The sequence below is a fragment of the Salvelinus fontinalis genome, chromosome 31 (assembly GCF_029448725.1).
Source record: "Salvelinus fontinalis isolate EN_2023a chromosome 31, ASM2944872v1, whole genome shotgun sequence".
NCBI lineage: Eukaryota > Metazoa > Chordata > Actinopteri > Salmoniformes > Salmonidae > Salvelinus > Salvelinus fontinalis.
The window spans coordinates 23,006,283-23,030,413 of record NC_074695.1 but is presented as its reverse complement, the minus strand read 5'-3'; the positions used below and the strand labels follow the sequence as shown (position 1 = coordinate 23,030,413).

General features: G+C 42.6%; 1 protein-coding gene and 1 long non-coding RNA gene across 6 annotated transcripts; one reads left to right on the top strand and one right to left on the bottom strand.

The window, feature by feature from the left end:
- The first annotated feature begins 1,881 nt into the window (after positions 1–1,881).
- LOC129829845 (protein-serine O-palmitoleoyltransferase porcupine-like) lies at positions 1,882–22,311 on the top strand. 5 transcript variants are annotated; one of them, XM_055891818.1, is made up of 16 exons: positions 1,883–2,094; positions 2,186–2,219; positions 3,007–3,159; positions 3,360–3,552; positions 3,697–3,740; positions 8,473–8,654; positions 8,763–8,893; positions 9,121–9,141; positions 9,403–9,417; positions 11,262–11,387; positions 13,345–13,445; positions 13,675–13,751; positions 13,825–13,888; positions 14,154–14,239; positions 20,001–20,114; positions 20,256–22,311. In XM_055891818.1, the coding sequence occupies exons 3-16, from the start codon at positions 3,021–3,023 to the stop codon at positions 20,355–20,357; spliced, it is 1,395 nt and encodes a 464-aa protein (XP_055747793.1). In that variant the 5' UTR covers positions 1,883–2,094; positions 2,186–2,219; positions 3,007–3,020; the 3' UTR covers positions 20,358–22,311. The 5 variants fall into 5 exon arrangements, with proteins under 5 accessions (XP_055747795.1, XP_055747793.1, XP_055747791.1 ...); XM_055891816.1 differs by lacking the exon at positions 2,186–2,219; XM_055891817.1 differs by lacking the exon at positions 1,883–2,094 and having other exon boundaries at positions 2,101–2,219.
- Positions 22,312–22,328: 17 nt separating this feature from the next.
- Positions 22,329–23,934, bottom strand: LOC129829847 (uncharacterized). The gene is made up of 4 exons (XR_008755461.1): positions 23,756–23,934; positions 23,160–23,191; positions 23,008–23,077; positions 22,329–22,744 (listed from the first exon to the last, which is right to left on the bottom strand). It is a non-coding gene; the product is annotated as an uncharacterized LOC129829847 (long non-coding RNA).
- Positions 23,935–24,131: the final 197 nt, after the last annotated feature.

Sequence of the window (24,131 nt, the reverse complement as noted above, 5' to 3'; positions counted from 1 at the left end):
ATTTAAAAAAGCCCAAGTCTCTTAGTTACAGTGCATTCAGAAAGTATTCAAACCCCTTGGCTTTCAACATCTTGTTACGTTACAGCCTTATTCTAAAATTGATTAAATAGATTTTTCCCCCTGAATCTACACACCATACCCCATAATGACAAAGCAAAAAATATATATATTTTTGCAAATGTATATATATATAAAAAATAAAAATAAAACATTTACATAAGTATTCAGACCCTTTACTCAGTACTTTGTTAAAGCATCTTTTGGCAGCGATTACAGCCTCAAGTCTTCTTGGGTATGATGGTACAAGCTTGTCACATTCTTCTCTATAGATCCTCTCAAGCTGCACAGCTATTTTCATGTTTCCAGAGATGTTTGATCGGGTTCAAGTCCGGGCTCTGGCTGGTCATTGAGACTTGTACCGAAGCCACTCCTGCGTTGTCTTGGCTGTGTTCTTAGGGTTGTTGTCCTGTTGGAAGGTGAACCTCGCCCCAGTCTGAGGTCCTGAGTGCTCTGGAGCAGGTTTTCATCAAGTACCTTTCTGTACTTTGCTCCGTTCATCTTTCCCTCGATCTTGACTAGTCTCTCAGTCCCTGCCCCTGAAAAACATCCACACAGCATGAAACTGCCACCACCATGCTTCACCGTAGGGATGGTGCCAGGTTTCCTCCAGATGTGACGCATGGCATTCAGGCCAAAGAGTTCAATCTTGGTTTTATCAGACCAGGGAGTCTTGTTTCTCATGGTCTGAGTCTTTTATGTGCCTTTTGGCAAATTCCAAGCGGGATGTTGTGCCTTTTACTGAGGAGTGGCTTCTGTCTGGCCACTCTACCATAAATAAAGGCCTGATTGGTGGAGTGCTGCAGAGATGGTTGTTCTTCTGGAAGGTTCTCCCATCTCCACAGAGGAACTCTGGAGCTCTGTCAGAGTGTCCTTTGGGTTCTTGGTCACATCCCTGACCAAGGCCCTTCTCCCCCGATTGCTCAGTTTGGCCAGACGGACAGCTCTAGGAAGAGTCTTAGTGGTTCCAAACTTCTTCCATTTATGAATGATGGAGGCCACTGTGTTCTCGAGGACCTTCAATGCTGCAGACATTTTTTGGTACCCTTCCCCAAATTTGTGCCTCGACACAATCCTGTCTCGGAGCCATGTCCAATAAATTGAATTTACCACAGGTGGACTCCAATCAAGTTGTAGAAACATCTCAAGGATGATCAATGGAAACAGGATGCACCTGAGCTCAATTTCGAGTCTCTTAGCAAAGGGTTTGAATGCTTATGTAAATAAGGTATGTTTTTTTTTTTTTTTATACATTTGCAAAATTAAAAAAAAAAACTTTTGAATATGGGGTATTGTGCGTAGATTGAGGGAACAATTTAATTGAATCAATTTTAGAATAACTCTGGAAAAAGTCAAGAGGTCTGAATACTTCCCGAATGCACTGTATATACACATAGACCATAGATATTGTCACTAATTTGATATTCCCTGGTCTCCCAAAGCCACAGTAGAGTTATTACTTTACTCACAATTCATTTGTACATTTGATCAACTTTGTTAGATTTTTTGCAAATCAATTGATCTATTATCTATCGATATGGTTTGTAAGGTTTGTCTGAGACAAAGCTATGCTCCCTGGTACGCATTTGCGAATCCATGACCAAAAGGATATCTGCAGGGGGAGCGTATTTTTCGCTGTATGTGTCCTATTGGTCGCATAATACCTGTACGTTATGTACTCTTTGTGATTGGGCATACAGTCAAAGCCACCTCTGGTAACAGTTGCAGTTGATTTGCTAACTACCTGCATCGGGGCAACCAACTTCAATAATTGGCTGATTTCTCTAAAGAGACGCAGTTGATTGGTTAATCCGTTCGTATAGTAGCACTGGCTGCATGAATTGCTAAAGCAACTGCTTTTTTTGTTTGTTGCTAAAGCGACTGCTGTTGATGCTATGACCTGGAGCTTGGTGTCAGCGTCACGCTGCATCTGGACCGGCCGTGCATGAAACTCACAACATTGTGTCAAGTGGTTAGAGATAGAAGAAACGGACAAGTAAACCCATTTGACGGAACAACTGACTGAAGGGTTTGGAGGTAAAACACATAATTTTCCTCTCAAATATAAGCAAATCTGGAATGATGATGAGTCTCTTGAAAAAGCGTCTTTCTCCCTCTGGCGGAGTAGCGTGTGGGGCTCGGCTGACTATCCAGACACCACGGTGTGTAGGTATTTTCTTATCTGATCATGAATGATGAGAAAGCATGGTCAGCGAATTTCATTAATAGCGGATAGCTATCCTTATCAAGTGAGCACAATAATGGAAGACTGTACTGCTACGACCTTTGCAAACGTTAGTGCGAAGACAACTGCACTGCGGTTTAGGACCGATTTGTATGGCGCCAGCCTGCTAGCTAGCTATTTGTGAGTTGTGCCTTGTAAACCAGCATGCAAATTAATGTTGTGTGTTGTAACTTGGGAAACAACATAAACCTGTCAGTTTGTGGAAGACTATTTGGGCCACTTATAGATTAAATATACGATATATTGATTTATCAGAATAGCTTGCCTGGTACTGTCTGTATTTGTCCATGAACGCACACAGCTGCCTGCATATCATATCATGCATTTTGTTGATGTACAGATCCCCCCCCCCCCCCCCCCCCCAAAAAAAAGAAACTGCTTGTCTTTTCCAACTATCAGAGACTTTGTTGATAACTATTTTACTGAGGGAAATGTACTTACTACGACTGTGATAAATGGTTGTGTCCCTAGCTATTTTAAGATTAATGTATTAATTGTAAGTCGCTCTGGAAAACAGCATCTGCTAAAGAACTTGCATTTAAAATGTTAAGATAGTTTAGCCAGTAACCCTTCTCTGCTTACTTTGTCAGCATGCACGACGATCACAGATGTTATTTCTGTTGGAACTTTATACATTTTAAATTGTTATGTTGCCTATTAGAATATCCTTCTTTGTGATTATACCCCCCACCCCACTTTCCAAGGTTCTGTGCATAGCATGATGGGGTCCTTCAGCCGACAGGAGTTCTTCCATGAGCTTGTGGAGGGCTGCCTTCTGCCCACCACTCAGCAGGGCCTGGAGCAGGTCTGGCAGCTTCTGGTCATCTGCCTTCTATGCCGACTTCTCTGGATTCTGGGTGAGATTTCACATTCCTTTGTTTGAAATGTCACTTTCGGAATTTCATTGTCGCAGACATGAGTATTAGGAGAGTAATTTTGATTTGACATTTCTGAAAAATTATTATATAGAACTGAAGAACTACATGCATGTTTTACGACTGTCTATAACTACATGCTCTTATTCTCTTCTGTGTTGTTGTTTTGTTGGCCTGGTCAGGCCTCCCATCCTATGTGAAACACCTGAGCACTGTGGCAGGAGGGTTTTACACCCTCTACCTGTTCTTTGAGCTCCACATGGTGTGGGTGGTACTGCTCAGTCTACTGTGCTACCTCATCCTCTTCCTCTGTCGACACTCCAGTAACCGGGCCACCTTCCTCTCCATCACCATCCTCATCTACCTGCTCATGGGGTAGGTAGGCCTTCTCTGTTACCAGGCAACAACATACAACTTTTTAAGTAAAGATAATTGATGATAAACAACTTGACTTAGTCCTTTTAGCTCCTAGTGGAGTAAACAGCCTCTAATTGGTTTACTGTTGACTTATCCAACCAGAGAGCTGCATATGATGGACACCACCACCTGGCACAAAATGAGAGGTTGGTTCATACTTTGTAATTCGTTTTTATATACGGTACCAGTCAAACGTTTGGACACCTACTCATTCAAGGGATTTTCTTTATTTTTACTTTTTTCTACATTGTATAATAATAGTGAAGACAAACTATGAAGTAACCAAAAATGTGTTGAACAAATCAAAATATATTTTATATTCTTCAAAGTAGCCACCCTTTGCCTTGATGACAACTTTGTACACTCTTGGCATTCTCTCAATCAGCTTCATGAGGAATGCTTTTCCAAAAATCTTGGAGTTCTCACATATGCTGAGCACTTGTTGGCTGCTTTTCCTTCCCTCTGCGGTCCAACTTATTCCAAACCATCTCAATTAGGTTGAGGTTTGGTGATTGTGGAGGCCAGGTCATCTGATGCAGCACTCCATCACTCTCTTTCTTGGTCATATAGCCCTTACACAGCCTGGAGGTGTGTTGGGTCATTGTCCTGTCGAAAAACAAATGATAGTCCCACTAAGCGCAAAGCAGATGGGATGGTGTATCGCTGCAGAATGCTGTGGTAGCCATGCTGGTTAAGTGTGTCTTGAATTCTAAATGAATCACAGACCGTGTCACCAGCAAAGCATCCGCACACCATCACACCTCCTCTTCCATGCGTCACGGTGGGAACCACACATGCCGAGATCATCCGTTCACCTACTCTGCGTCTCACAAAGACACGGCGGTTGGAACCAAAAATCTCTAATTTGGACTCATCGGACCAAATGACAGATTTCCACTGGTCTAATGTCCATTGCTCGTGTTTCTTGGCCCAAGAAAGTCTCTTCTTCTTATTGGTGTCCTTTAGTAGTGGTTTCTTGGCAGCAATTTGACCATGAAAGCCTGATCCACACAGTCTCCTCTGAACAGTTGATTTTGAGATGTCTTTTACTTGAACTCTGTGAAGCATTTATTTAGGCTGCTATTTCTGAGGCTGGTAACTCTAATGAACTTATCCTCTGCAGCAGAGGTAAGTTGGGTCTTCTTTTCCTGTGGTGGTCCTCATGAGAGCCAGTTTCATCATAGCGCTTGATGGTTTTTGCGACTGCACTTGAAGAAACTTTCAAAGTTCTTGAAATTTTCCAGATTGACTGACCTTCATGTCTTTAAGTAATGATGGACTGTCGTTTCTCTTTGCTTATTTGAGCTGTTCTTACTATAATATGGACTTAGCCCTGTTTGGTAAAATACCATCTTCTGTATACCACCCCTACCTTGTCACAACACAACTGATTGGCTCAAACACATTAAGAAGGAAAGAAATTCCACAAATTAACTTTTAACAAGGCACACCTGTTAATTGAAATGCATGACTACCTCAGGTGAAGCTGGTTGAGAGAATGCCAAGAGTGTGGAAAGCTGTCATCAAGGCAGAGGGTGGCTAATTTGAAGAATCTCAAATATAACATTTATTTCAAATTAGTTAACTTCTTGAGAATACAGGGGGTGCTGTTTTCGCATTAGCATAATTTCCTCTACAGATTAAACTGCCTCGTATTCAATTATTGCTCTTACTATATGCATATAATTAATACCATTGGATAGAAAACAATCTATAGTTTCTAAAACCGTTTCAATTTTGTCTCTGAGTGAAACAGAAGTAATTTGACAGCACTTTCCCTGACCAAGAAGAAGAATGCAAGATGTGTATGCTTGCTTCAACGCTCTGCCTATATATGGTCACGCCACCTATGACCCGAAACACACTTCATTCGTCTTCCTCTGGGTGTCAAGAGGACGTCAGAGGAGAAATTTTTTGTTTATCTTGTACTGACGTGAAATAAGACCTATTTCTTTGGCGTGACCGACAACTTCCGGTTCTCTGAATCGCGCGATTTGAAGGTGCGATTGTCTACTGTTTTGCTGCCGTTACGGATGAAAACTATCTCCGTCTCGAAGTTTGTTTGATACATGTGACCATATCATCTTAATGTATGTTTTTTCAATATAGTTTAATCAGATTATTTGAATTTTTTCGGGAGTTTTGCCGTGTTCCGTTCTGTGAGTTTTTTTACTTTAGACAGAACCGTGCCAGTCGACCAGTACCTATGCTAAATGAAGAGGGAAAGTTGCCATTATGAATGGATTGAACGACTCATCAGGACTAAGAACACCTTGATCAACATTCTGATGAAAGATCAGCAATAGTAAGACCCAATTTACGATGTTATTTCATATATCTGTCGTGCATGTGAACTGGTCGTGGGCGCCCAGCTGGTTCTGGCTGGCGTGGCTATGCTAATTTAGCGCTACATTTTGTTTTCGCTATAAAACATTTAATAAATCTGAAATATTGTTTGGATTCACCAGATGTTGGGCTTTCAATATCTGTACGCTGTGTATTTTTTCTGAAATGTTTTAATATAAGTAATTAGTTATATGACGTTGGTCTCTGTAATTGTTCTGGCTGCGTCGGCACTATTTCAGATTGCAGCTGCAATGTAGAACTGTGATTTATACCTGAAAAATGCAAATTTTTCAAAAAAAAACTATGCTATACCATAAATATGTTATCAGACTGTCATCTAATGAAGTTGTTTCTTGGTTAGTGGCTATATATATTTTTATTTAGTCGAATTAGTGATAGCTACTGACGCAGGAAAAAACTGTTGGAGTAAAAAAATTGTGTCTTTTGCTAACGTGTTTAGCTAATAGATTTACATATTGTGTCTTCCCTGTAAAACATTATAAAAATCTGAAATGGTGGCTTTATTCACAGGATCTGTATCTTTCATTAGGTGTCTTGGACTTGTGATTTAATGATATTTAGATGCTACTATTTAATTGTGATGCTATGCTAGCGATGCTAATCAGTGTGGGGGGGGGGGGGGCGGGGGTGCTCCCGGACCCGGGGTAGGTGCTCGGTAGAGGTTAACACTTTTTTGGTTACTGCATTATTCCATACAGTTGAAGTGTGAAGTTTATATACACCTTAGCCAAATACATTTAAACTCAGTTTTACACAATTCCTGACATTTAATCCTAGTAAAAATTTGCTGTCTTAGGTCAGTTAGGATCACCACTTTATTTTAAGAATGTGAAATGTCTGAATAATAGTAGAGAATGATTTATTTCAGCTTTTATTTCATTCATCACATTCCCAGTGGGTCAGAAGTTTACATACACTCAATTAGTATTTGGTAGCATTGCCTTTTAAATTGTTTAACTTGGGTCAAATGTTTTGGGAAGCTTTCCACAAGCTTCCCACAATAAAAAACATTTTTGCCCATTCCTCCTGACAGAGCTGTTGTAACTGAGTCAGGTTTGTAGGCCTCTGCTGGCACATGCTTTTTCAGTTCTGCCCACAAATTTTCTATAGGTTTGAGGTCAGGGCATTGAGATGGCCACTCCAATACCTTGACTTTGTTGTCCTTATGCCATTTTGCCACAACTTTGGAAGTATGCTTGGGGTCATTGTCCATTTGGAAGACCCATTTGCGACCAAGCTTTAACTTCCTGACTGATGTTTTGAGATGTTGCTTCAATATATCCACATAATTTTCCATCCTGCTGATGCCATCTATTTTGTGAAGTGCCCCAGTCCCTCCTGCAGGAAATCACCCCCACAACATGATGCTGCCACCCCTGTGCTTCACAGGAGGGATGGTGTTCTTCGGCTTGTAACCATCCCCCTTTTTCCTCCAAACATAACGATGGTCATTATGGCCAAACAATTCTATTATATCAGACCACAGGACATTTCTCCAAAAAGTATGATCTTTGTCCCCATGTGCAGTTGCAAATCGTGGTCTGGCTTTTTTTATGGCGGTTTTGTAGCAGCGGCTTCTTCCTTGCTGAGCGGCCTTTCAGGTTATGTCGATATAGGACTTGTTTTACTGTGAATATAGATACTTTTGTACCTGTTTCCTCCAGCATCTTCACAAGGTCCTTTGCTGTTGTTCTGGGATTGATTTGCACTTTCGCACCAAAGTACATTCATCTCTAGGAGACAGAACGTGTCTCCTTCCTGAGCGGTAGGACGGCTGCGTGGTTCCATGGTGTTTATACTTGCGTACTATTGTTTGTACAGATGAACGTGGTACCTTCAGGCGTTTGGAAATTGCTACAACCAGACTTGTAGAAGTCTAAAAAAAAAAATCTGAGGTCTTGGCTGATTTCTTTTGATATTCTCATGATGTCAATCAGAGGCACTGCGTTTGAAGGTAGGATTTGAAATACATCCACAGGTACATCTCCAATTGACTCAGGCTAATTGACATCATTTATCAGAAGCTTCTAAAGCCATGACATAATTTTCTGGAATTTTCCAAGCTGTTTAAAGGCACAGTCAATTTAGTGTATGTAAACTTCTGACCCACTGGAATTGTGATACAGTGAAATAATCTGTCTGTAAACAATTGTTGGAAAAATGACTTGTCATGCACAAAGTAGATGTCCTAACCGACTTGCCAAAACTATTGTTTGTTAACAAGAAATTTGTGGAGTGGTTGAAACACTATTTAAAACTAGTGTATGTAAACTTCTGACTTCAACTGTATGTTTATTCATAGTTTTTATGTCTTCACTATTGTTCTACAATGTATAAAATAGTAAAAATAAAGAAACCCTTGAATTAGTAGGTGTGTCTAAACTTGACTGGTACTGTGTATCCCCCAAAACCCTGTGAAAGATTCATTAACAGGCTACAACTATGTGTTGTACATGCAAACATTATCAATGTGATGAATATTTCAAGTCTCACTGAGTTCTGTGTCTGCAGGTTCCCAGATGGTGGTTGCCATGAAGGCCATCTCTCTAGCCTTTGACCTGGATCGAGGCGTGGTGGCTAATGTGCCTTCTCCTGTGGAGTTCATGGGCTATATCTACTTTGTTGGGACTATCATATTTGGGCCCTGGATCAGCTTTAACAGCTACAGAGAGGCTATAGAGGGCCGCAAACTGGTAAGTTCAGTGTTAAGTCCTGTCTAGAGCAGAGGGATACGGAAGGAGATAGATGAAGGATATTGAGAGAGAGGGATGGTATTTAGACGTTCTCCTTGTCTTCCTCAGAGTTTCTCCTGGATATGGAAAGTGTGTGTCAGCTGGGTGAAGAGCCAGCTGTGTCTGATCACCTCTAACTGTGTTGCTCCCTACCTCTTCCCTTACTTCATCCCCATCTACGGAGACAAGCTGCTACGCAAGTAAGTGGATGACCTAACCTCTTATTGCTGTTGTAATGATTTACTGTAGGTCATAGAAAGCATCCACAGACATTGATGTTTGATCGTTCAAAAACAAGTGGAACATAAATGTTTTTTGTAGGAAAGATGTTTGAGTAATGTTTTTCTGTAGTGTAATGTGCACTCTTATTTGTTTCTTTTTCTCCCTTTAAATAAATGTTCTTACTTTGCCTTGGCTCTGTCCCCAGCAAAACAAAACGGAAGATCAGGTAATTATTTATCAGATTTTATGACAATACAATATCCTCCATCTGTCTCTGTAATTTATTTTATGTTGCATGTCCATTTCTAACTCACCAGCTATTCCACCTTCCTGACACCTGCACGTCTGTATCCCCATCATTCCTACAACCGCGTCTCTCTGTCCTGTCCACTCATGCCATGAGACTTAAGAGTGAGTGTGTATCAGTTAAATGTATTAAATTAAATAAACGGTGATTAACATTTTCCTTCAATTGTTTGCTGCGCAGAGGTTCTGTGGCAAGGTATGTTTAATGCCATTTATATTACAATGGAAAATTGTATTGTTAGGTCCAATGCAGTAGTTTTAATCTCAATATTAAATAATTTCTGCTTAACAATTAAGTACCTTACTATGATTCTTTTTGAACATTTAATTGAAAACAAACTTAGCAAAGAGCATTTTCTCAAGCAAGAAAAAATAAAATAAACTTAAGTTGGAAAAGTGCAGTGTGACGGTGCGACAGTGGGAAAGAAGTGCTCGTATGCACCTCTGCTCACATCAATTGCATTTGGTTGGGGAATCTGGTGGGAGAACAAGTAAACATTTGAGTGGGGATGGGAAAACTGAAAACTAGCTGTTATTGGCAGAAAGGTTGGGAACACTCTTTCTTATTAGTCTATTTACCACATCACCAGGCAGGCCAAGACTACATCCCACCAAAACAGGCAGAAATTTCAGGCAGTCTTTTCAAACAGCTCTTACACTAATAGGGCATGATTTAAATATTTAAAACAATTTCACAGTATTATTCCAACCTCATAGTGTGGAAATATACACTGCTCAAAAAAATAAAGGGAACACTAAAATAACACATCCTAGATCTGAATGAATGAAATATTCTTATTAAATATTTTTTTCTTTACATAGTTGAATGTGCTGACAATAAAATCACACAAAAATGATCAATGGAAATCAAATGTATCAACCCATGGAGGTCTGGATTTAGAGTCACACTCAAAATTAAAGTGGAAAACCACACTACAGGCTGATCCAACTTTGATGTAATGTCCTTAAAACAAGTCAAAATTAGGCTCAGTAGTGTGTGTGGCCTCCACGTGCCTGTATGACCTCCCTACAACACCTGGGCATGCTCCTGATGAGGTGGCGGATGGTCTCCTGAGGGACTGACCCACCGCCAAACCGGTCATGCTGGAGGATGTTGCAGGCAGCAGAACGCTTTCCACGGCGTCTCCAGACTCTGTCACGTCTGTCACATGTGCTCAGTGTGAACCTGCTTTCATCTGTGAAGAGCACAGGGCGCCAGTGGCGAATTTGCCAATCTTGGTGTTCTCGGGCAAATGCCAAACGTCCTGCACGGTGTTGGGCTGTAAGCACAACCCCCACCTGTGGACGTCGGGCCCTCATACCACACATACCATACTCATACCCTCATACCATACCACCGTTTGAGCAGACACATGCACATTTGTGGCCTGCTGGAGGTCATTTTGCAGGGCTCTGGCAGTGCACCTCCTTGCACAAAGGCGGAGGTAGCGGTCCTGCTGCTGGGTTGTTGCCCTCCTACGGCCTCCTCCACGTCTCCTGATGTACTGGCCTGTCTCCTGGTAGCGCCTCCATGCTCTGGACACTACGCTGACAGACACAGCAAACCTTTTTGCCACAGCTCGCATTGATGTGCCATCCTGGATGAACTGCACTACCTGAGCCACTTGTGTGGGTTGTAGACTCCGTCTCATGCTACCACTAGAGTGAGAGCACCGCCAGCATTCAAAAGTGACCAAAACATCAACCAGGAAGCATAGGAACTGAGAAGTGGTCTGTGGTCACCACCTGCAGAATCACTCCTTTTTTGGGGTGTCTTGCTAATTGCCTATAATTTCCACCTTTTGTCTATTCCATTTGCACAACAGCATGTGAAATGTATTGTCAATCAGTGTTGCTTCCTAAGTGGACAGTTTGATTTCACAGAAGTGTGATTGACTTGGAGTTACATTGTGTTCTTTAAGTGTTCCCTTTATTTTTTTGAGCAGTGTATATACAGCACAGGAAAATAACATACGTGTGATTTGAGGCTTTTATTTTGACAGGTGTCTTCTAATCTAACCTTCTTCCATTGACATCTAGGTGGCTCCTGGCCTATGAGAATGCACTCTCATTCCACTTCAGCAACTACTTTGTGGGTTACCTGAGTGAGACCACCACCACTCTGGCTGGAGCAGGCTTTACTGAGGAGAAAGACAACCTCAAATGGTCAGGGCATTAAAGCGTCATGGTGACTAAGCTTGGCATAGACTTGCCATAAGTTACAGTGCATTCGGAAAGTATTCAGACACCTTGACTTTTTCCACATTTGTTACGTTAGTCTTATTCTCAAAAGGATCAAATTGTTTTTTCCCCTCATTAATCTACACACAATGCCCCATAATGACTGTTAGGTTCTAATTCTCAGAGAAAAAACTCAACGGACACTATGAAAGGTTAACCAAGTTTATTCTTCCCAGAGGATTAATACAGCTACATTAGACAAACACATTTTCATACAAGCACTGATATTTAACACTTCCGCCTAGGCTGAGTCTCCTCCTACACATCTATACAAACATTGTATCTTTTCTGCTAGCCAGGACACTAAGTGATATGGGCCATAAACTTTTATTTCTCCCTTAACGTGGCCTGATCTCCCCCCCAATCACTAATCCATGGCTCTCTCCCCTTATCAATGCCTGCCACGTGATCGCTTCCCGGCACTCAATATTTCAATAGGATACCTGATATAATGTAAACGTTATACATTACCCTCTCCCTCAGTGACATGAATAAGTATATTTCATATTCTCAGAACCCAACGTGACTAAGCAAAAACAGGTTTAGATTTTTTTTGCAAATGTATATATCAAAGAGAAAAAAAAGTATTCAGACCCTTTACTCAGTACTTTTTTGAAGCACTGTTGGCTGCAATTACAGCCTTAAATCTTGGGTACGACGCTACAAGCTTGGCACACCTGTATTTGGGGAGTTTCTCCCATTCTTCTCTGCAGATCCTCTCAAGCTCTCAGGTTGGATGGGGAGCGTCGCTGCACAGATATTTTCAGGTCTCTCCAGAGATGTTCGATCAGGTTCAAATCCGGGCTCTGGCTGGGCTACTCAAGGACATTCAGAGACTTGTCCCGTAGCCACTCCATTGTCTTGGCTGTGTGCTTAGGGTCGTTGTCCTGTATGAAGGTGAACCTCGCCCCAGTGTGAGGTCCTGAGCGCTCAGGAGCAGGTTTTCATCAAAGATCTCTCTGTACGTTACTCCGTTCATCTTTCGCTCAATCCTGACTAGTCTCCCGGTTCCTGCGGGCTGAAAACATCCCCACAGCATGATGCTGCCACCCATGCTTCACCGTAGTGATGGTGCCAGGTTTCCTCTAGATGTGACGCATGGCTTTCAGGCCAAAGTCTTCAATCTTGGTTTCATCAGACGTGAGTCTTGTTTCTCACTGTCTGAGAGTCCTTTAGGTGCCTATTGGCAAACTCCAAGCGGGCTGTCATGTACCTTTTTACTGAGGAGTAGCTTCTGTCTGGCCCCTCTACCATAAAGGCCTGATTGGTGGAGTGCTGCAAAGATGGTTGTCCTTCTGGAAGGTTCTCCCATCTCCCCAGAGCAACTCTGGAGCTCTGTCAAAGTGACCATCGGGTTCTTGGTCACCTTCCTGACCATGGCCCTTCTCCCCCGATTGCTCAGTTTGGCTTGGTGGCCAGCTCTAGGAAGAATCTTGGTGGTTCCAAACTTCTTCCATTTAAGAATGATGGAGGCCACTGTGTTCTTGGGGACCTTCAATGCTGCAGAAATGTTTTGGTACCCTTCCCCACATCTGTGCCTCGACACAATCCTATCTTAGAGCTCTACGGACAATTCCATCAACCTCGTGGCTTGGTTTTTGCTCTGACATGCACTGTCAACTATGGGACCTTATATAGACAGGTGTGTGTGCCTTTCCAAATCATATACAATCAATTTCAAGTTGTAGAAACATCTGAAGGATGATCAATTGAAACAAGATGCACCTGAGCTCAGTTTTGAGTCTCAGAGCAAAAGGACTGAATACTTGTGTAAATTAGGATCTGTTTTTCCCGAATGCACTGTAAATATCTTATTTGGCCCCCTCCTAGTTCTCTTTCCCCCTTCAAACAGCCCAACTGAAATGCATGTTTTATTCTCCAGGGATATGACGGTTGCTAGGCCCCTGCATGTGGAGTTTCCCAGGTCTATGGTGGAGGTGGCCACCTCATGGAATCTGCCCATGTCCAGATGGCTCAACACCTGTAAGCTTTCTGTGAAATGGGACAAATTTACATCATTGTTACTCTGCCTATAAAGACCTTACTTTGAACCAAATACACAAAATTAATACAACTGTTATTATTATTTTTTTTACTTTTCAGTTGCCTCTACAATTTAAATGTAAAGCAGTGAAAGTCCCAACTCAATTACTCCATTTGAACCAGAATACAAACTTGATTCCCATTAAACTGTTTCTGTCTGATCACCCAGATGTTTTTACCAGTGCTCGCAACCTTGGAACCTTTTCAGCCATCCTAGTGACATACACAGCCAGTGCACTTCTACATGTGAGTATGCACAAGTGGGTGTGAGTGCAGGTGTGTAAGACATTTTCTTACCATTGTCTCCTTTGGCCTTTAGGGTCTCAGCTTCCACCTGGGTGCAGTGCTACTGTCTCTCGGGTTCATCACGTATATTGAGCATGGTAAGTCCATAAAATAAATGTTCCTGCTATTCAAAAGTAACCCTTTGTTAATTTTATTTAAGCTCCACGTTACCTTTCAGTGATAACACTATTTACATCTGGAGAATAACTTTAGGTGACATATAGAGTTTGTTTATTACTAATGAACAATCAATTAACTTGGCTTTATGGCACAAAGCACGGCAAATGCTGAGTAGGTATGAATCATTGTGAATTATATTTGATCTGCCTGAGACTAATTTTATTGGATTTTCCTCTGTTCCAGTTTTGCGGAAGAGATTGGCAGCCATTTTTAATGCGTGTGTTCTGTCAAAGAAATGCCAGCCAAACTGTTCTCACACGAACAATAAGGTATGGTTTAAATATTTTATTTGTGTGATATTTATGCATAATGGAATTTTCATATGTAAAGTCTAAAAGATTTGTCAATATTGTCCCCATGCAAATGGTCCATACAACGTTTCACAATATCTCTTATACTTAAAGGAAAAATCTACCCAAATCCATTCAGTACTATAATTTACAGTGTTAAATAACACTGTGAGAACAATATTTTTTTGTGAACAAATGTTTCATTTTGACTTTAAGGTTGGTAGAAACATGGAAAATCGTTGTGGAAATCTGTTGTAGCTCAAGTCGACTACAAAATCCACAATGCAATGCTCTAATGGCTGGCTGGCTAGCAAACGTAGCAACACACAATAATACCAAAGACAATATTAGCATGTAACGTAGCTAGTTAGCTGTTAAATTGGCTAAACAAACTGCACTATCAATTTAGGCATCTACAATGTCACCATATTCAACCTGCACATCGATGTGCCTCAGAGTGGAGTCTAACATTCGCAACGGCAGATATACTTTTGAGGAGACGTTGCCCATGCTACGTCAATGGGCCGTGCGGTGCATTCTGGGACAAGGAGTTCTCTCCTGCAAGGAGTAAATAGGAGTATTGGGCACCAGTTCAAAACCCAACATTAGCACGAATTCCGTCAACAAGAAGTAACACATTACAAATATTTCCCAAGATGTGAGATGATTCACTTGCTATCCGTGATATCGCGTGACTTTGGGATCGTGACATTACGTACTTTCGAGGAAAATCCGCACCTTTCTCAACATATACACTGACTTTGAGAAGGGATTGCATGACGATTAGCTTAGCAACCGCCTAATGCAGCATGAAAACGTGAACAGACTGTCAACCAATCGCGCTGGGTGGGGTGTTATACATTCCTTCATTCATCGGATTCCTATCTCCTTTCTATAATATCTCTGGCAATGGCACCATGTAATACACCCTGAACTAGGAAAAATGTGCTAGACCCTCCATTAAATTACATATTTCTCGAGGTAGGAATATCGCAAAAATATGATCAATGGCTCATTCAAAAGAAGACATCCTCCTGACATCGGCCAGTATTGAAATATGACATATATGATAGATGTTTTCGCAATCTAAAAGTTGTATTCCTATTAACTTCTTACGGCTGAAATCCCGTTAACGGGATCGATATGACAACAACCAGTGGAAGTGCAGGGCCCCAAATTCAAACAACAGAAATCTCATAATTACAATTCCTCAAACACACAAGTATTATACACCATTTTAAAGATGAACTTGTTGTTAATCCCACCACAGTGTCCGATTTTCAAAAAGGCTTTACGACGAAAGCATACCATGCGATTATGTTAGGTCAGCACCTAGTCACAGAAAAACACAGCCATTTTTCCAGCCAAAGAGAGGAGTCACAAAAAGCAGAAATAAAGAAAATTAATCACTAACCTTTGTTCTTCATCAGCTGACACTCATACATTTAATTCATTTAGCAGACGCTCTTATCCAGAGCGACTTACAAATTGGTGCATTCACCTTATGATATCCAGTGGAACAACCACTTTACAATAGTGCATCTAAATCTTTTAAGAGGGGGGGGGGGGGTAGAAGGATTACTTTATCCTATCCTAGGTATTCCTTAAAGAGGTGGGGTTTCAGGTGTCTCCGGAAGGTGGTGATTGACTCCGCTGACCTGGCGTCGTGAGGGAGTTTGTTCCACCATTGGGGTGCCAGAGCAGCGAACAGTTTTGACTGGGCTGAGCGGGAACTGTACTTCCTCAGAGGTAGGGAGGCGAGCAGGCCAGAGGTGGATGAACGCAGTGCCCTTGTTTGGGTGTAGGGCCTGATCAGAGCCTGAAGGTACGGAGGTGCCGTTCCCCTCACAGCTCCGTAGGCAAGCACCATGTTCTTGTAGCGGATGCAAGCTTCAACTGGAAGCCAGTGGAGAGAGCGGGGTGACGTGAGAGAACTTGGGAAGGTTGAACACCAGACGGGCTGCGGAGTTCTGGATGAGTTGTAGGGGTTTAATGGCACAGGCAGGGAGCCCAGCCAACAGCGAGTTGCAGTAATCCAGACGGGAGATGACAAGTGCCTGGATTAGGACCTGCGCCTGTGTGAGGCTTCCTGTGTGAGGCAGGGTCGTACTCTGCGAATGTTGTAGAGCATGAACCTACAGGAACGGGTCACCGCCTTGATGTTAGTTGAGAACGACAGGGTGTTGTCCAGGATCACGCCAAGGTTCTTAGCACTCTGGGAGGAGGACACAATGGAGTTGTCAACCGTGATGGCGAGATCATGGAACGGGCAGTCCTTCCCCGGGAGGAAGGGCAGCTCTGTCTTGCCGAGGTTCAGCTTGAGGTGGTGATCCGTCATCCACACTGATATGTCTGCCAGACATGCAGAGATGCGATTCGCCACCTGGTTATCAGAAGGGGGAAAGGAGAAGATTAATTGTGTGTCGTCTGCATAGCAATGATAGGAGAGACCATGTGAGGATATGACAGAGCCAAGTGACTTGGTGTATAGCGAGAATAGGAGAGGGCCTAGAACAGAGCCCTGGGGGACACCAGTGGTGAGAGCACGTGGTGCAGAGACAGATTCTCGCCACGCCACCTGGTAGGAGCGACCTGTCAGGTAGGACGGAATCCAAGCGCGGGCCGCGCCGGAGATGCCCAACTCGGAGAGGGTGGAGAGGAGGATCTGATGGTTCACAGTATCAAAGGCAGCCGATAGGTCTAGAAGGATGAGAGCAGAGGAGAGAGAGTTAGCTTTAGCAGTGCGGAGCGCCTCTGTGACACAGAGAAGAGCAGTCTCAGTTGAATGACTAGTCTTGAAACCTGACTGATTTGGATCAAGAAGGTCATTCTGAGAGATAGCAGGAGAGCTGGCCAAGGACGGCACGTTCAAGAGTTTTGGAGAGAAAATAAAGAAGGGATACTGGTCTGTAGTTGTTGACATTGGAGGGATCGAGTGTAGGTTTTTTCAGAAGGGGTGCAACTCTCGCTCTCTTGAAAACGGAAGGGATGTAGCCAGCGGTCAAGGATGAGTTGATGAGTGAGGTGAGGTAAGGGAGAAGGTCTCCGGAAATGGTCTGGAGAAGAGAGGAGGGGATAGGGTCAAGCGGGCAGGTTGTTGGGCGGCCGGCCGTCACAAGACGCGAGATTTCATCTGGAGAGAGAGGGGAGAAAGAGGTCAAAGCACAGGGTAGGGCGGTGTCGTTTGACTTAGCAAACGAGGATCGGATGTCGTCGACCTTCTTTTCAAAATGGTTGACGAAGTCATCCGCAGAGAGGGAGGAGGGGGGGGGGGATTCAGGAGGGAGGAGAAGGTGGCAAAGAGCTTCCTAGGGTTAGAGGCAGATGCTTGGAATTTAGAGTGGTAGAAAGTGGCTTGAGCAGCAGAGACAGAAGAGGAAAATGTAGAGAGGAGGGAGTGAAAGGATGCCAGGTCCGCAGGGAGACGAGTTTTCCTCCATTTCCGATCGGCTGCCCGGAGACCTGTTCTGTGAGCTCGCAATAAGTCGTCGAGCCACGGAGCAGGAGGGGAGGACCGAGCCGGCCTGGAGGGGAGGACCGAGCCGGCCTGGAGGATAGGGGACATAGAGAGTCAAAGGATGCAGAAAGGGAGGAGAGGAGGCAGAATCAGGAGATAGGTTGGAGAAGGTTTGAGCAGAGGGAAGAGATGATAGGATGGAAGAGGAGAGGGTAGCGGGGGAGAGAGGGCGAAGGTTGGGACGGCGCGATACCATCCGAGTAGGGGCAGTGTGGGAAGTGTTGGATGAGAGCGAGAGGGAAAAGGATACAAGGTAGTGGTCGGAGACTTGGAGGGGAGTTGCAATGAGATTAGTGGAAGAACAGCATCTAGTAAAGATGAGGTCAAGCGTATTGCCTGCCTTGTGAGTAGGGGGGGAGGTGAGAGGGTGAGGTCAAAAGAGGAGAGGAAGGAAGGAGGCAGAGAGGAATGAGTCAAAGGTAGACGTGGGGAGGTTAAAGTCACCCAGAACTGTGAGAGGTGAGCCATCCTCAGGAAAGGAACTTATCAAGGCGTCAAGCTCATTGATGAACTCTCCAAGGGAACCTGGAGGGCGATAAATGATAAGGATGTTAAGCTTGAAAGGGCTGGTAACTGTGACAGCATGGAATTCAAAGGAGGCGATAGACAGATGGGTCAGGGGAGAAAGAGAGAATGTCCACTTGGGAGAGATGAGGATCCCAGTGCCACCACCCCGCTGACCAGAAGCTCCCGGGGTGTGCGAGAACACGTGGGCAGACGAGGAGAGAGCAGTAGGAGTAGCAGTGTTATCTGTGGTAATCCATGTTTCCGTCAGTGCCAAGAAGTCGAGGGACTGGAGGGAAGCATAGGCTGAGATGAACTCTGCCTTGTTGGCCGCAGATCGGCAGTTCCAGAGGCTGCCGGAGACCTGGAACTCCACGTGGGTCGTGCGCGCTGGGACCACCAGGTTAGAGTGGCAGCGGCCTCATAGGATTTCATGTTACACAATACATGTATGTTTTGTTCTATAAAGTTCATATTTATATCCAAAAATCGCAGTTTACATTGGCGCGTTATGTTCAGTAATGTTTTGCTTCCAAAACATCCAGTGATTTTGCAGAGAGCCACATCAATTTACAGAAATACTCATAATAAACATTGATAAAAGATACAAGTGTTATGCATGGAACTTTAGATAAACTTCTCCTTAATGCAACTGCTGTGTCAGATTTCAAAAAAGCTTTACGGAAAAAGCACACCATGCAATAATCTGAGTACAGCGCTCAGAGACCAAAACAAGCCATACAGATACCCGACATGTTGTGGAGTCAACAGAAGTCAGAAATAGCATTATAAATATTCAATGACTTTTGATGATCTTCATCAGAATGCACTCCCAGGAATCCCAGTTCCACAATAAATGTTTGTTTTGTTCGAAAAAGTCCATAATTTATGTCCAAATACCTCCTTTTTGTTTGCGCGTTTAGTTCACAAATTCAAATTCACGAGGCGCAGGCCAGACAATAAGTTAAAAAATTCCATTACAGTTCGTAGAAACATGTCAAACGATGTATAGAATCAGTCTTTAGGATGTTTTTATCATAAATCTTCAATAATGTTTAAACCGGAGAATTCCTTTGTCTTTAGAAAGGAACGCAGCTACCAAGGGCGTGCGCCTGACTGAGCTCATGGCATTCTGCCAGACCTCTTCCTCAATCAGCTCTTATTCTCTCCTCCACAGTAGAAGCCTGAAACAAGGTTCTAAAGACTGTTGACATCTAGTGGAAACCTTAGGAAGTGCAATATGACCACATAGACACTATTGGATAGGCAAAGACTTGAAAACCTACAAACCTCAGATTTCCCACTTCCTGGTTGGATGTTTTCTCATGTTTTTGCCTGCCATATTAGTTCTGTTATACTCACAGACATCATTCAAGCAGTTTTAGAAACTTCAGAGTGTTTTCTATCCAAATCTACTAATAATTTGCATATCTTAGCTTCTGGGCCTTAGGAGCAGGCAGTTTACTCTGGGCTCCTTATTCATCCAAGCTATTCAATACTGCCCCCAGCCATAAGAAGTTAACTTCCAGTATAGTGAGAGCGACTCTATCATGGTGCAGCTGGATTTCTGCCTGCTTGAACGCCAATAAAAATGACCCAGGGAACTCAAAGATGCACAAAAACATAACATTCAAAATGGGTGAACCTTTCCTTTAATCGATGCCAAAAAATCACCAATAACAATGTTTGCAATCTCTTCTGCTCCTCCCATCCACACAGGTCCTGTGGGTGTACATCATTAACGTAGCCTTCAGCACCCTGGCTGTCTTCCACCTGGCATACCTGGGCTCTCTGTTCAACTCCAGTGTTGACTACATGGATGATGATGAGGAGGTAACTATTTACTGAATGGTGTCAGTCTCTAAGATGTTGAAATGCATACATGACTCTGAGTCATCGTCAGATCTTTTAGAACGAGGCATTGTGGTTGAGTTAGGCATTTCAAACCCATGTCTACGTTCTCTCCCTTTACAGAGTGACGTGGCCAACCACACCATTCAGAAGTGGTCGGAGCTGAGCTGGGCCAGCCACTGGGTGACATTTGGCTGCTGGGTGCTCTACCGCATCATCCTCTAAATGTGTGTCTGTGTGAGAGTGAGAGAGCGAGCTGGGGATAGAGACGGTGAGAGAAATGAATCACCCCTATGTACAGTATATTAACTATTTTACTCAAGACCAACATGCAATGCTCAGGACACCGCCTAAGAGATTGGGCTATCTACTTACAGTAACCTGCTGGTGACAAACTATTTTTGATACTCTTCAAATAATGCCCCATTCTTCCTTAATCGCATAATTTTGTTTTTAATCACATTTTGTTTGAGCTGCTGCATTTGTCCCTTGTGGAAAGACTGATCAGTATCTGCTGTCTGACATCTCACTGTGATTCTCAATCAATACCCATCCTGTCAGCATGGCAGTGGTCATTCATTCACTCTTTTATGGACTGCTAAGAACCCGTTCACTAGTTTTCAGAAGTGATTCCAAAATATGCCATTTAAGTGTTGTTTTCCTGTTCCTCTATTAGACTGCTATATATTTTTCTATTACAACCTAATTAGTTATTACATCTGTAGAGTATGTAAAACCCAGGTTTGAGATTAGGAAAGTGTCTTTCTGTTTGTATGACAGCACAAAACAGAATTATAAGGCAGCAACTTTCCTTTGTGGATTTTAGTAGAAATAATAGAAGTTTTTCATATTTTTTTTATTTATGGAAATAATCATGTCAATTGGTGCCAAATTTTAGCCAGTTTTTCCATTGTCCTGTTAATAACTATGTAACTGTGATATATTTTACAAATTATTGTAGTTGTCAAGAAAGAATACGAAAGTCTTTACTTGGTCAGAGTTCTTCGTGTTGCTGTAAAGCGGATTATGAAAATACATAATACATGCATCGAAAACAGGAAGTTAAGATGACGTTTAAAGTTGCATCAGTAACTAAAGGCTTTGGTCATTTTCTATATCCTGCTCTTTTAAAAAAAAACATGTTTTTAAGGAAATTAATTATTTCTAATGGAATGCATACTGCTCCTGAACATATTGCACATAAACTGAATCGTACTGCTGCTGGTTATCCTACACATCCCATTCCTTACCGACAGATTCTACAGTACCTGTTATGTTTACGTAGATCTGTCCACGAGAAATTACATATACCATCATTTAGTAGGCTTTCCCTTAGAATACAAGGTTCAACTCATTTGCCATGCAATGCACAAGAAAATATTTGTATAGCTAAACCAAGATAGACCACAGCCTGTTTCCAATGTGAACAAATGAGTCATAGTGGGCAGAACAAGCAAGGAGGTAGGCAGAGCCAAGCGCGAGCTAGCGAAATCCTATTGGCCTGTTCTAGCATGCATCTGCACATTTTCGGTTAGGGAATGCGTACTCTGAAGTGTGCGTGTGCAATAACTCAATTCGCCTTTGCACACCTAAACAAAGCAATTTTTTTACATTTTACTTTGATAAACGGTAAAGTCTACAAAACTTAGTCCACTTTGTTCATAACTGATTTATAGTTTTGGGAGCAGAACTGTATTGAGATCAAATGTTTAATTTGCAGAATGGCCATCTCCTCCCACTGCTGGCCACTGGGCTTCCTCTCACTACCATATTTGGTAGTGAGTGGAAATGCCAAACGGATGCTTTACCTTTATACATCTGGTGAAATATCTGTCTCATTGTTCTATCTGTGGCACAAGTGCACAGCCTTAGCACACCACCTTTCACCACTGTCCTAGTGAAATATTAATCCCAAGGGTTTGTTTTGTCAAACTTTTACCTACAGTATATGTGTGAAGCTACTGAGGGAGATATGTGATACTTTTTAATACATTTTGTATCAAACCTGAATCGCTATTTATCTTTAGTTCAAGTTTATGTGAAGTACTATTCACTGTTAAAGGAAGTTACCTTGAGTAAAGAATTTCTGCCAAGCAGACATGTTCTTACGTAGCATTCAAAAACATATCTTGTGTGAACATGTAACAACAATAAACTGCTGGACTGTTTTAGGAAATAATAGTTTATTTGCTTATTTACAAGAATGGTTTGGACTGTTACAGTTGATCAAAATAAGGAACTTTGGGTGGGAAGAGAGGGAACGATTGGGTAGATGGTTTCAGTTTCTGGGGAAGCTCAGAGCATTGGCTGGGTTTGACCTTGTGACCATCCTTTTCCAAGCTTCCTACAATCCAGAGCAGACTGAGGGAGGGGAAACAGGGTGGGAAGAAAGGGCTTACACAGTGGATCATCATGGAAATGTGGGTCACTTTCTGCCCTTGTGAGAAGAGGTGAGCGTAGTTGTGTAGCGATGGCCTGTCTGCAGGTCCAAGGGCGGTTCTTCAGCCTTGTCTACCCCGAGGACCCCCATGCTTGTGATGACAGGATCCCAGCAGAGTCTCCAGAGCCATCTTTAATACCTGGAAATTATTGCTTCTCTCCCTTCGGCTGTCCTAAGAGGGGACGGAACACAGAAAGATACCTTCAATGCAGACACACAACATGCAAAGTAGACAAGAGACCTTGCTTCTCACATACTGTAGCATTGGGTGGGAAGAAATAGCCAACTATAATTGACTTAATCCAGCTCTCAATCATTTGGAGAGCAAGGACTGGATTGAGTTGACTTAAACTTAGAAAATGACAACTCATATACATGAGGCTGTTTAAGACCATCATCCTCCTACCCTCAATCCTAGATTACTCTAATGCTTACCTCCTTGCTTTTTGTTATCATCTCCTTTCTGATCAGCTTTCTTCGGTAGCTCCTTAGGACTCTGAGGTTGCTGAGGAGATTCATTGGGGGGAAATAACTTAGACAAACTTGAATGTTTTAATCTACAATGAATGAGAAGTTCTTGTTCTTACCTTGGTAGCTGATTTCTTGTCAGATTTGTTGCCTACAAACAATGGAATGTTTTATTAGTCTTTAAAAATAACTCCCCATGATCCAGGAAAAGGGATGGTGCATTTTATTTTCCACCTTAATTGGATGGGCTCGTGGTAATGGCATTAAATACAACAAACAGTTTCCCCTCAGCCTCCACTAATGTTCATATAGTAAATATATAGTCAACTAGAGGAGACTGGGCACAAATAACAAACTATTTTACCTTTATTTAACTAGGCAAGTCAGTTAAGAACAAATTCTTAGGGTGCACAACCCTATGGGCTTCCCAATCACAGCCAGATGTGATGCAGCCTGGATTTGAACCAGCACTAAGATACAGTGTCTTAGACCACTGTGCCACTGGGGAGCCCAACTAGATGGATAGTCCCAAATTCAGCTTTTAGCTAAATAGAATTTTTAAAACACTGTATAGCATAGGCATAAATTCACTACATTACACACTACCTTGAGAAAATAATTTATATATGAGAATATTTTTTATATATAAAAAATAGGCAATAATAAAATAAATATAGGCTAACCAAATCATAAAATGTTACTTTACAAATAATACCTTTTGTTCCTGGCATTTTGGCTGCGCTCCAAAGTCTGTGTCTTTTACAAAACTCAGTACTTATGTGGCGTCCAACTCGCTCATTTATGGCTCCGGCTCCTGAATGGTCCCGTCACCAGGGCCCTTTCGGGAAAAAGCGCGGCGAACAAGCAAAGAGCCCCGTCAGCTGCGCGAGAGGGACACAGTCCTTCTGGCCTTTGCTGAGCACAGGCGAAACGTCTGAACGTGCGACCCAAACTCATAATCCCATCATTGTATGGACAATGTGTTGTAGATCTCATTGTTCTCAAATTCAACAACAAGAAAGAGTTTTCATCATAGACTATATATGTGTGTGTGTGTATACGGGCGTGCATGTGCGCGTGCGTGAATTGTG

Coding starts and splice junctions, on each gene's coding strand:
- LOC129829845 (XM_055891816.1), top strand. CDS start 3,021: ATGATGGGGTCCTTCAGCCGACAGGAGTTCTTCCATGAGCTTGTGGAG. Junction 3,553..3,696: donor CTCATCTACCTGCTCATGGG/GTAGGTAGGCCT, acceptor TTATCCAACCAG/AGAGCTGCATATGATGGACA. Junction 8,894..9,120: donor GGAGACAAGCTGCTACGCAA/GTAAGTGGATGA, acceptor CTCTGTCCCCAG/CAAAACAAAACGGAAGATCA.